This window comes from Pseudoliparis swirei, chromosome 24, assembly GCF_029220125.1.
Source record: "Pseudoliparis swirei isolate HS2019 ecotype Mariana Trench chromosome 24, NWPU_hadal_v1, whole genome shotgun sequence".
Lineage (NCBI taxonomy): Eukaryota > Metazoa > Chordata > Actinopteri > Perciformes > Liparidae > Pseudoliparis > Pseudoliparis swirei.
Genome location: NC_079411.1, coordinates 11,838,209 through 11,851,626, shown reverse-complemented (window position 1 = coordinate 11,851,626; position 13,418 = coordinate 11,838,209). Strand labels below are relative to the sequence as shown.

General features: G+C 43.0%; 1 protein-coding gene across 2 annotated transcripts; it reads left to right on the top strand.

Moving 5' to 3' along the window:
• Positions 1-1,670: 1,670 nt before the first annotated feature.
• Positions 1,671-12,801, top strand: asb5b (ankyrin repeat and SOCS box containing 5b). Of its 2 annotated transcripts, none has more exons than XM_056409520.1 (7): positions 1,671-1,910; positions 9,706-9,785; positions 10,398-10,505; positions 10,680-10,833; positions 11,744-11,878; positions 11,985-12,172; positions 12,280-12,801. In XM_056409520.1, the coding sequence occupies exons 1-7, from the start codon at positions 1,754-1,756 to the stop codon at positions 12,328-12,330; spliced, it is 873 nt and encodes a 290-aa protein (XP_056265495.1). In that variant the 5' UTR covers positions 1,671-1,753; the 3' UTR covers positions 12,331-12,801. The 2 variants fall into 2 exon arrangements, with proteins under 2 accessions (XP_056265495.1, XP_056265494.1); XM_056409519.1 differs by having other exon boundaries at positions 11,985-12,176.
• The last annotated feature ends 617 nt before the right edge of the window (positions 12,802-13,418 follow it).

Sequence of the window (13,418 nt, the reverse complement as noted above, 5' to 3'; positions counted from 1 at the left end):
TTTTTTCTCTCCTTAAGGATGAATTTTTCATCTCTCAATCACACGTTACTAACTCTGCTTTCTCCCCGGAGTCCTTTTGACTTCACGTCTCATGGGGTCATCGGACCCTATGAGACGGCATAGATCCTATCTGCCTGATGGATCATCGAGGTCTGGGTCATGGAGTTCCTGCTCCTGACTACGCCACTGTCCTGCTGAGACTCCGCCCACTGTTGAGACTCCGCCCACTCCTCCTCCCCACCGCCATCTGCCTGATGGATCGTGGAGGTCTCCATCGTGGAATATGCCTACTATGAACTATTCATACACTCTGTCACATTCATTGAATGTATTTAAACTCTAAATATGTCCTTCTGTACACATTACATCTATTGCATCTGTCCATCCTGGAGAGGGATCCTCCTCTGTTGCTCTCCTGAAGGTTTCTTCCCTTTTTTTTTCCCTGAAGGGTTATTTGGGAGTTTTTCCTGGTCCGATGCGAGGTTTTGGGGCAGGGATGTCTATGTGTACAGATTGTAAAGCACTCCGAGACAAATTTGTAATTTGTGAAATTGGGCTATACAAATAAACTGAATTGAATTGAATTGAACACCTCTAGATAAAGAGGGGGCTTCTTGAGGAGAGGTTTAATTACAACTTTGGAGGACTGTGGTACATGGCCTTTTTGTGAAGACAGATTGATAATATCTAGTTCTAACTAAAGGTCAAACTTCTAAAAGCAGCCTATTGGGATAGGGTCGAAAAAGAAATGTACACTTTTATTGATCCCTGTGGGGAAATTCTACTCTGCATTTGACCCATCCTCAGTTATTAAGGAGCAACCATGAGCGGTAATCAAACCGGGTACCTTGTGGTTACGAAATGACCACTCTCCCCATGAGCTACAGCCAGCCCCAAGAGATCCTAAAAGACCATACGAGACAGGTAGAAGGTTTAGAAATAGGTTCATGGGAGAAAAGCATCTATATATATATATAGTTTACAGATGTTTCCAATGTACCGATCTATTCCCTATTTGAGGATAGATCGATACCAGTTGAGGGCAAAACATTATTAATCTTGTTTCTAATAATTAGAACATTATCATTAAAGAAGTTCATGAAGTCACTACTCTGTCCAACTATCCATCTATCTAATTTGTCAAACAAAGGACACATCAACGAGGCATGGATGGCACCGTTAATTGAAGGATATACTGTGTGTAAGACTTTCTGCCACCAAGCTATTTCAATATCTATCCATTCAAGGCAGACCAGTACACAAGCAACTACCATCCATTGCCCTTTCTAATGATATATCTGTCTTTCTAATGTCCATCCATCCATCTACCTATCCATCCATCCTCGTATCCATCATCCACCTATCTATGTATCCCCATATATAGGCCTATATATATATGTCAGATGTCAGATTTGATGATGTAATACAGTTAGTATATTATGAGTCAAAGATCAGATTCCTGTTCATAAATCTGCAAAGCTGTCAGAGTTTAGCTACCCTGCACGCACTCAGGGGTAGCTAAAGAGCTGTCTGTAGGCTGTCCACTTCAAGGACAAAAATAGTTTCTGTCACACACATGTGGGTGCGCACGTGAGATGGTCATTTGCTTAGAACACAACAACAACAACAACAACAACAACAACAACAACAAAGCCGTTCAGCCAGTCAGATTTCTCCATTAGCTCAGAGCCCTGCCTCACCCAGCTCGTCCGTCTTTAGCCTAGCTCGTGCCCAGCTGCTGCAGTCAGTTGTTATGAGCAGTAAGCGCGTGAGGTCCAGCCTCGGAAAGATGCCAGAAGTTCCGTCCGGAGTTCAAGAGATGTCCCGGAAAAGAAGCGCTGAGCCCGGTCCGCTTCCAGAGCAGGTCCGGGAGAGGAAAAAGGTCTGCTGGGGCATTCTGACTAGCCAAGGTCAGTAGACTGCTGTGTTGTGGTTAAAAGCACAGGTTGTTTATACTGCTGGACAAAGGTAGAGCTTATTTTCTCTAGTCTAGATGGTGTTAATAGCCTACCTATAAATACAGTCGTGAATAATTAAAACGTTACAGCGTAAATAATGTATATTATAGGTGTTGTGGGCTATAGTTTATGTTTGGCATTTAATATTGGGAGCTCTAATTTTGCTGTACATAGCCTATTTACAATTGTTGACAGCCTGATTCCCCCACTGGCTTTCAGCCGTCAAGACCACACTGCAAAATGACAAGAAACCCTCTCAACTTACAACAAAGCTTTGCAAGTCATTACTTTTCAGCAGCAAGTGACATTGCTTAGGCGAACTCGTTTTTGACATATTTATAGAATCTATTTAACTGCACTATTTGGTATATTTACATTTCATTCTCTGCACTTGCTACACTGCGGGAACTTACGAAAGCAATCCATAATCGAGAGGAAATCTTCAATGTGATGATATATGTTGAGCGTATTTTCCCTTTAATTTTCTCAAACACTGTACAGTAAATAACTTTGATTTTAAACATCACTACAGAGAAAAATTCAGCACTGCTTTGAAGAGAAAACCATGACAGTTCAATGAGCAAATTGTCTGTTTGTTATATTGTCATATTCTTTCATAAAAGACTTTCACTTTAATTCTCCCAAATTTCTACAGTAAAATAACATCAGATTTTACGTGGTAAAAGTATTTAAATCCATTACTTCTCACTCAGCAAACCTAAAATGGAGACCTTTTTGCATATTTGATGAAATCACATATTCAACAAGACTTGTTTAATCTATAATATGTAGTAATTTGGAGCTGTGTCACAATCTTTCTTCCTTTTTGGAGAGAGAGCTAGCTCCAATCGCGGCAGCGGGCGGTCGTGGCAGCACTTCCGGTTACAAAGTCCGGTGTCGGCATCACTTCCGTCACGGCTGGCCGCTACCACGGCACGACAGGCCGCTGCGGTGAAGTCGAGGCACTTGTGGCAGCTGCCAGCTGTGCCGGAAGTGCTGCCACGACCGCCCGCTGCCGCGATTGGAGCTAGGCCCCCACTGCCTTTTTGGCCACTCCAACTACTGTTACCATAACGCAGGGCTCTCAAGTGTCACACATTGAGCGTGAGACTCACGCATTTCGGTCTTAAGTCACGCACTCCCGCCACACATCGAATTTCTCACGCGCTATTTAATGTTTTAATGTGCCGCAGCGCGCAAACATGTGCTGATGGAGATGTCACTCTTGCCTGATGGAAATGTTACTCTTGCCTGTCTTCAAAACTTGAGAGCCCTGATAACGGTACAAATAGATGTGCATCAACATTGTGGCTGTGCTGCTGGTCTTGCACGGTCAGCGCTTTGTTTTCTCTCTACAACATTATCATTTAACAATTTGTTTTGAGTCTCTCGGTCAAACTTTGAGAGTTTGCAGGACTGCACCAAGTTACGTGCTATAGCTATATAAAGATAACTGTATTGATGGAGGCGGGGTCCCGTTCATTTAAATGAAAGTTAATCAGTGACCGCGAGATTGACCTATATGAAACAAAAAAGGTTTGACTTAAAAATTCTATAAATCTCAGATACGATTAACCGGATACTGTGTACATCATTTTGTATCCATGGGCCTAAAGAGAGAGAGCATTAGCGTTGCCTCTGGATTCAATTTATTGTCATTGCTAGAGTACAGGTACAGAGGCAACAACATGTAAATAAAAACAACATTTATATTGGTAGGTCATCCAGCTGCTCATTGCAAATGTGTTTATTCTTGTTCATATTGTGTGCGGTTAACAAATATCTTACTTGTTATATTACACTTAAATTCTGTGTTCCTGGTCACATCAATTTGAACGCTGGACCAAAATGACAATTAGGCCAAATAAAAAGTTGTAAGTCCACTCTGGACCGTCGTTTTCTCTCAACGCCTCAATAGGTAGATCTTGCCGGTCATGAAGGCGGAGGTCAGGGATCTTGGGCTCAAAAAGGTTGGTGACCACTGGGCTAGGGTCTACGTGATGTACATTTCATCATCAGAGGGTGTACGGGTAAGCACTATCATTATATGTATATCCTATTCAAATATGGTTTTAAATTGGCGCATGGCAGTGTTAATTACAAAAAGTTCCTTATCTTCACTAAACCCTCCAATTTGCTTAAGAGATATTTTATTTCAAGGAGGCTATAATGGATGGACGATAAGACAACAGTGTGGGAAGATATAGAGTATTGTAATGTCACTCTCCAAAACCGTAGACCCCCATGGGGGTTTGGGGTCTTTATTGCTATATAAAAAACAAGAAGATATATATAATATGGTAATGTTGCTCATCAAATTAAACAACAGAACCTGGGCTAAAAGAATCAGTCAGCCATTTAAAAAACCCTCCAACAGAAAACTCAAATCATCATAAATATATGATTATCATAATTCGGCCCACTCAACACGTTTCCGGAACCAGCGACCCTTAGCTGGGTGCTATCAGAAAAAGCCTGACAGCAAAAAGCACGACCATTACACACTGATTCCACACATATCTTCCAAATCCCTCTAAACTAAAGCATCAGCGAGATATGAGTCAAAGAACACAGCAACATGAATCGCTTTATCCTTTTACAATCAGCAAATTCTTCTTACCTTTGTTGATTAGGACCATTAAAACGCATTTGTCCTGGTAAATCCACACTGATATATGTTCTCTCTACTCGGTGCCTCATTCAACTACTCTGGATATGCAGAGGTAACATGTGACCAGGTTACTTTCAGATTTGACATTTCACAAATTGTGACACCTTTCGGGATTTTATTAGCTCCCAGTATTGTCAATCTTGTCTTGGTTGGTAGTCCTCAATTCTACTGGCTCTGACATTTAAAGAAAAAAGTTTAAAAATGTAAAAATTATTAAAATTGCCCGAGTGGTTGCAGAGACACAGCCTTTTTAGTTTGGTTATGCAATTTTTGGAGCAGAGGGCTAAAAATAGCTTGGTGCTTAAAAGGTTTTAAGTGTACTCTGCAGATTTAGCATTACATTATCGTAACATTGTAACATTTCCATGTCAAATACAAGCAACAACCTCAAGCTGGTATGCCAAAAACTGCAGTGGCTTAAATGGTCACTTGAGGCTGGATCCAAAAGTGAGTCAACCCCCTCAGACCCTCATGGTAAAATGCTCAACTTTACAACAGAAATAAAAATGTTTACAGGCTGGTTCCAAAGAGGTGCTTTGTTGTGTCAACTGGAAAAATCCTCAACTCCTCCAAAGGTCTAGCTCTTATTCTGTTAGAGTTAGGCTGTGTCATCACTGCCAAGATGGTGACGGTTGGAGCGTCAAAGCGGCTCTTCAGAGAGCTACGAGTTATGTCCCAGACACTACTTCCATATTTAGTAAAGTTTATGCTCAAATATGATTTTTACATATGACAGACAGTTTCCAAACAGGGTCAAAGTTTATTTTATTACAAATTATTCTTCCTTGTTAAAAAACAACAACAACGTGACAGACATTTTGGGGCCAATCAGAAAGTTGTACTCACCCCTTTAAAACTGAGCATGTGGCATGTACAGAGGTCAGGGAAAGACCTCAAAGACCATCTAAATATGGCTGCTGTCTCTGAAACTGTCTAGTCTCAGCAGATTGGATTATAATAAAAAAGGTTTTAAAACATAGTCAATTGCAGATTCAGTGATGATAAGCTGGTTAAGCAGAGAGTTTAGGTAATTGATCTCAACACACTGATATGATTGCTCTGCAAGCACCCAGTCAGTATTCTAGCTAGTAATTCACTTGGATAGCTAGTAGTTATAATTAGTGTTTGCAGTGGCTGTCACAGTGGAGCATGTAAGGTGATCTTCCAGTCTGACAGACTTGACATAAGGACAAGCAGGTGTGGAAGTCCTTTCAATTCAGTTTATTTTATATAGCCCAACATCATACATTACAAATTTGCCTCAAAGGGATTTACAATCTCTACACATACGACATCCCTGTCCCAGGACCTCACATCGGATCAGGAAAAATTCCCAAGAAATAGAAAAACAAACTTTCACAGGGAAAAAAGGGAAGAAACCTTCAGGAGAACAACAGAGAAGGATCCCACTCCACAGATGGACAGAAGAGATTCAAGATTCATGTCACAGAGTTTTACAGGTACACTACACACATGTGGTGTGAAAGTCTGAAAGCTCAGCACAAGATGTTTTATTTGTGTGGTACACAATTTACAAATAAAAAACAACAAAACACTCATGTGTGTGTGTGGTGTGTGTGTGTGTGTGTGTGTGTGTGTCTGCCTGGGAGGGGTGGTGTGCCAGTGTGTCTGTGGGGTTGTGTGAGGTCAGGAGTTCAGGCCTGTGGGGCCTGGAGGAAAGAGGTGTCGTCGGAGTCTCTGTCTTGCACGCCTGGAGGAGGCGCTCCGCTCTCTGTCACAGTTTGAACAGCTCTGTTGCTGGGGGCTTGAGCCCGACTCTGATCCTGCTGGCTCTGGTTCTGCACCCCTGGTGCCTAAGTCCTGCAGGGGGGGAGGCAGTTCCAATAGTGCGCCTGAACTGAATACAGGTTGCCATCAGCAAACTCCCTGTCTGAGCAGCAGCTAGACTGTCAGGCTGTGATGCTTCCTGTCAGACAGCTTCCTTGCAGAGAACAGAGTAGTGATCCTCTGAAGGACTCTGGGAAACTTTCTCAGAGTAGACGTTTGAGGTGTGCCTTGCCTTTTTTTTAAATTTCTCTGCAGAGTTGACCATGAGAGGTCCTCTGTTAATACCCCTCGGTGATGTGGTCCACAGTATTCTGACCCGTCACAGATGGCTTGCAGTCCTGCTGTTCCCTAGTGGTGAGTACCGTCCTCTGTCAGTCTTCCCTCCTCAGTGGTGTGTACCCTTAGTTTTGGTTGTATTCATGCCAAGGCTGAGATCCCCTTAACCAGTGATAGATCTTGCGATGTTGTAGGCCTTCTGGGTCATGAGGATGAGCCTGTTGACTCACTCATGTGTCATCCGCAAATCTGATGAGGAGATCAGGCTTGAACCCACTGTGGTGTCCGCAACTACAGGAGGCAGTAGGGGCTGAGGGGCAGGGATCATGTGTCCAGTGTTCACAGTAGGGATTTGAGGTGTGTTCTGCCCAGGGGACCCTGATCAAGCACACAGGGATTTTCCAGTGATCCAAGCACAGGTTGCCGGTTGCCCAGTCCCAGCTCAATTAGCTTGAGCCAGTCTGCACACAGGGACTAGCGAGTAGGAGCTCTGAATGTCAATCACTTAGTCAGTAGTCCATGGTGTTAGCCCCTCCGCTGTCCATGAGCATGTGGTGTGGAGTAACGGGAGACAGCATCAGCCGATTCATCTGTTTCTAAATAGCAGACCCGAGACAGCATCAACTGTGGTGAAGGGAGGAAGTGATGTAGTCCAGCGGTCCATGGAGGCATTTCGTGCCAACGAGGGTGAGGGGCTGGCGGTCGATAGTCATTCACATGCTGGAGGACTGGATGGGAAGGTACAGGAGGGACAATAGCTGTGGGCATTTCTGGGCGGGGGACAATACTCAGCCACTAGCAGCTGAAGACAGGGTAGGTGATCTGGACCTGCAGCGGTTGTGGTCACAGTACTCAGCCAGATATGCCATCTTTTCAGCAGCGCCCAGGTGGTTTTCACCTACCAGTGTGTGTCTGTTAATTGCTCGGTCGGGTCACAGTGTTTGTGTTCGGTCCGAGCTGTGCGCTGTTGGCATTCTCAACGGTGTAACGTAAGAAAGAAAGAATATGAAATAGCGCTTGCTGTTGCTAGCCTCAAACATTCTGTCAAATGAGAGTTCAGAGTTCAGGAACCATAGCGCCGGGCACTACCCCATTGCGCGGCTGCTGGGTCTGCTCCCTAGAACTGCACTGTCTGCCATAGGCGCCTTGCACGCGCTGCTCTCGGCCTCCATCCACCTGTCTCACTACTTCTGTCCATTCACTTCTCCCTGCCGCATAGACTGGCCGTCGATACAAGACTGCATGCTACTTCGGCAAATGCCGTTAGCTCACAGCTACGATGGAAGGAGCTGGCTGATGTTTTCCATAGGGATGGACTTTGATTTTACGTGGACGATGTGGAGTCCGTTGATGATAGTGCTGGGGCTCTTGCTAAGGAGGTGGCTGCTGTTATGAGGCACTTCAAGTCGACACTGGAACTGCTCTCACCGCGTCCAGGATTGGAGCTCAGCCCGGCCCCGACTCAGCTCTCCTGATTGCCGCGTTCCGACATCCCTTCAGACTACTTGTTTATACTCATCCTTTTGAAATACTCCGAAATGATAGGATTTGCCTGGGAGGAAGCCCAACGGAGGGAGAGAGCCTTTAGCCTCTGAGCAGCGATAGCAGTACCTCCGCTCTCTCCTCTCTCCAGCATAACTTGTGTGCTGCAGAAAGTTCCTGCATGACTTTTTGCTTACCTTGTTACGCCAGCCAGCCCCCGCCACAGCCGGATACTTAGAGTTCTGATGCCGACATAACACATCATGTGGTGGTCTGATAGCACAGCACACGTGTCCGGTGTAGGTGGTGGCTACGCTGTGGCTGTAAGGATGAATGAGCTGAACTCCCGGGGAATGGTGAAGATGCCCCATGATCGCGGCAGGTGTAGCAGATCGCCAAGCAGGAACGAGAAAGAGTCTTAATGTTGTCAATGCACTCACATGTTGTCTGCCAGAAGCAGACCACTCCACTCTAGATTCCACTCTTTCTTCCGCTCTAGTCTGCATCGGAAAACAGGAGAAACTCCTCGCTGACACAGCTGACTGATCCGTTCAATCCAGACAAAAGATGTCAGACAAAATAATGTCACAAAACGCATGTCCTTGCTGCTGTCCCGTTGAATCTGATCCTGGTCAAATCATCCATCTTATTTTCCAGAGACTGACGTTGTGCGTGGGATGCTGGGAGCAGTGTCTCACTGTGTTCCTGATTGTTCCGAATTCCTCGATAAGCTCGATGTTTATGCTGTCCCGTGCTCAGCGCTCCTGTTTGTTGTTACTGGTTCGCCTGCACTCGCCCGCCGCCTGGATCGGATCGATGGAAACAAAAAAAAACCTTGTTTGCGAGTTTATGTCCAAAAAAAGTCGTGCTGCGATCGTGTTGTTAGTGCCGATGTTTGTGTGGCAAAAAAAATATTAAAAACAAACAAAAAACTAAAAGAGCGACATCTCCAAGGAGCTGCTGCTGACGGCGGACTGACACCCGCACCATCAGGTTCCTCTGCATGTCAGAAGCAATAGATTTCATGTGTACAGCATTACCTTTCACTTCAATTTCACTCTAAATGTGGTCAATACAATGTAATCAGACAAACACTCATGCTTATCAATATTTTATGCAGCAAAATAGTGGAATAAAAAATGTATTTGCTAAATGAGGAAAACTCCTGAGAATCCATAACTGTTATTTAAAGCCCCAGCAATAGTTGGTAAATGTACACCTAGAAAAAACATTCTAGTCGTTCTTCACCAGAATAAGACAGGTAGCTCCAAAATAATCGTTAAAGCCCCTCTAAACTCGATGTGATCATAGAGATGATTCTGAGAGCAGAGTTTATAGTAAAATGAGAAAGTCTGATCAAAGTGTCTATTTGGACGCCACCAATAGGAATGGCTTAAGTCTGAGAATGTTCAAATCATGGTGCTTTGGAAAAGAATACAAGTGAAATTCAATGGCAAATGAGACATTGGAGTATATTGTGTGTGTGTGTGTGTGTGTATGTGTGTGTATTTGGTGTGTGTGTGTGTACAGGGTCGTGGGCAGATCACTCCCCACTCCATGAAGCAGCTTCTCAGGGTCGACTGCTTGCCCTGCGCACTCTTCTGGCCCAGGTAAGATCCTTAGGTCCTTATCCACACGCAGACACAGGACATTTGGCAGTTTTTGCACTCACTTTGTGTCTGGTGCATTTTGTGTGTGGAAAGTAGGTTGTAGTACAGTGAATACTTTTTGGATTTAGAAACCTCAGTTTACTTCAGCAAATGCCAATGTGAAAACTATCTGCGTAATACACTTGCAGTTGGCTATAATATTAGATTTAGTATTTGAATGTCTAAAATGTTTTAATTCTGTGTTCTGCAGCTGAATTGCACTGCTTACAATTAACAAAAAAAGGATGTGAAAAAGAGAAAGATATTCTAGCAAATGGCCTATCCTCAATGCCCCCATCCCCATACAACCCTAAAACTCAGATTAATAGATTACATACAAGGATGTGAATGCGACATTTCTTTGAATTCTTCTTAAATTTAGCAGCTCACAGTCAAACTTCAATTAAAAAAACAAATACGCAATATACAGAAAAGTGAAGTCATCATTTCAAACTTGCCAAAATCCAGTTGCTGTTTACTTTGAATTAAAAAAAGAAAGACTGACTAGCAAGTCAAATATAAAGATGCATTAAACAACTAAAGTCATAATGCTGTTTGCTTTGAATTTTTTAGGGATGTCACACCAACATTGTCACCATTGATCATGTGACTCCTCTGCATGAAGCCTGCCTGTCAGGACATGTGGCCTGTGTCAGAGCATTAATAAATGCTGGAGCGAATGTAAGTATTCGTCTACTTATCACCACCATTATTACATGTTCACCGTGTTTCCATCCTAAAACTATATATAACATCCACATCCTATCACTGTCATTATGACACCGGTGTGTGTGTGCGTTACTTGATATTGTGAGTGTTTCTCACATATATGTGTGTGTGTGTGTGTGTGTCTAGGTGAATGCTGCCACCATCGATGGTGTCACTCCTCTGTACAACAGTTGTGCCTCTGGGAGTGTCGGTTGTGTAGAACTGCTGCTGCAGAATGAAGCACACATACACACAACCCACACACACTTCCCCTCAGCTCTGCACGAAGCCTGCAAGAGAGGTAATTACACAGCTCAGTATCCATTATACGCATTTATAGCTGGATTAGTCTGTGTCTGGCAACAATATCTTAAAACGCCACGATATCTATAAAATATAGATATATTTCCCCGCTCTAGATATTTTATAGATATCGTGATATGAGGCTATATATTTAGATTTTGGATATTGTAATATTGCATGTTTATCTTTTCCTGGTTTTAAAGGCTGCTTTAAAATGGTCCAGCTCTTCTATGATTTTCCTAAACACACTTAATCATTATTTGCACAAAACTGGTGATTATTTATTGAGAATCTCATTCTGTAATTATTTTGTGAAGGCACCAATTGCTGCTTTCACAAAAACAAAATTATATTGTTGGTATATTGTGTCAAAGCATTTGGTCATAGATGTCATGATTTTTTATTTTATCCATATCATCTAGCTCCTACCCCATCACCAGGTGTTGGTGGAATCTGGCTGAAGACTCATTTCACATATGTATGGTTGCATTTAAGAAATAAAACAGATCAAATGCTGCAACATTTAAAGGTCATGGTACAGTAGAAAGGTCAGATCCTCATGAAAACCTGATAACAAAGAAGACAAAGTTACCAGGGCTCCAGACTGCAATCATTTTGTGTGAGTCTGCCAGTTAATCCCAGCACGTGATGGCCGTGTACGTAGCAGTGTAGACCTTTACAAATCATCCATTTAGCAGTTAACATGTTACAGAAATGAAGCAGTGATCTGATTAATTTAATAACAATGCTTTACCAAAGAAAATCCAGTGGTTGTGCGACCAATTGAGAAAGTTGGCAGAAGTAAGAATATTAGCTCTGGGCACTGCTCATTAACTTGTCAAATCAACATATTTACCCTTCATCGTTTTAAGTTTGTGAATGTTTCATCATTCTATGTGTGCGTCCAGGTAATAGCCAGTGTGTGGAGTCCTTGCTGTCTCATGGAGCAGATCCAGACTATGAAGTGTCCCACTTGGGCACTCCTCTCTACATAAGCTGTCTACACCGACAAACGGCCTGCTCAAAGATCCTGCTGCACAGAGGTGTTTGTCACATAAGAGTCAAATCCGCCATATACTTCTCTTCCATCCACAGTGTGAGAAAAAGGACTTTTACAATTTTCTCCCCTCTTCTCTGCATTTTCTCTAGGAGCCAACGTTAATGTAGGCAGAGGAGGTGACAGTCCTCTGCATGCCACTGTCAGACAGGATAGTGCAGATCAGGTGTCAGTGTTACTGGATTATGGAGCTAATGTTAACATCAGAGATGGTAATGATCAGCGACCTGTGGAGCTAGCGCCTGCTGGTGGAAAAACACAACAGCTTTTACTGACATTTGTAGGTACTGCAATATCTTCTCCTGCAGTGATTTTCAACATTGATGCATGGAACCACTCAAAATGCAAGTTGTAACAGTAAGAAGAAATCCCTCTGTCTCTTTCTAGTTTCTCCGAGGAGTCTCTGCCAGTTGTGTCGACTTCAGATCAGGAACCTGATTGGCCGATCCAGGCTGAAACTGCTCCCCCTCCTTCCTCTCCCAACCCTGCTCACTGACTACCTGGAGCACGTATAGGATGACGGGCACTTATGCAGCATGACAGGGAAAAGCAGATGACATTTTTTTTATATTTAAAATGTCGATGTGCCAAGCCCCTTACTAACCAATTTATGCCAACAGACATCACACTGTTTTAAACTGTATGGCTGAGTTTGGCTTCTATAATGTAACTACACCCAAATGCACTGAAGATTCACTCTGCTGCAAGCTATACTCCAGGAACATAGTGCATGATGTTGCCATAATTGGTTTATTTGAAAAGTGTATTCATCAGAACTTGCTTTTCCCCTGACATGAATGATGGTGACCCACACTTTAAAAAAATAATTGGGTAACCACAATGTAATTTTGTAAATGTTCCGGCCTGCATGAATATGTAAATATAAATAAATAATCCCACTGACCTGTCCAGCAATCCTACAGCATTGAACTTTGACGACTGTTACACTATTATTTCCCGTGTATGAGGCCAGTCGACTTGCGTTGTCATAAGGTCATTTATCAAGGGGTCTCATTATAAGAATAATTATTTGTCCTGGACTGCAGATTTAAACACACATTTAGCCGGTAATCTAGGAAGATTCTCAGTACAAGTCATAAAAGCAGCCAAAAGCGTATTTGTGCTTGGCAATGTATTTCCTGAAACCTTTTGTCGGATGAATGACGACGTGTCAAATGGCATCTAAAGGATGTTCTAAAATTAACACAACAGATCAGTAAAAATTAACATCACTTACAAAAACAACACTCTACACATGTATTATTAACCTAATGCTTTATAATAAGTAGTTTTGTTATGTTTTATCTCTACATATAGGCTATATGACATGGGCGTTATAACAATGAGCCACAGCACATACAACTTTATAATTGACCTGTACTACACCTTACAAATGCTCGGAAAAAAACTCAACTGCAGAGGGAGGTGGGGGAGTGTGGAAGTGTCACATGAAACAGGCCTGGAATAGGCCTTATTGGTTATTGCTTGGTCCTGGTCCTCTTGTATCAAAGCAATGCTGACAAACT

What these genes read in the sequence shown, in the direction of transcription:
- asb5b (XM_056409519.1), top strand. Translation starts at nt 1,754, where the DNA reads ATGAGCAGTAAGCGCGTGAGGTCCAGCCTCGGAAAGATGCCAGAAGTT. An exon ending in GCACGAAGCCTGCAAGAGAG is followed by an intron (nt 10,834 to 11,743) that starts GTAATTACACAG and finishes GTGTGCGTCCAG; the next exon opens with GTAATAGCCAGTGTGTGGAG. An exon ending in AAAGATCCTGCTGCACAGAG is followed by an intron (nt 11,879 to 11,984) that starts GTGTTTGTCACA and finishes CATTTTCTCTAG; the next exon opens with GAGCCAACGTTAATGTAGGC.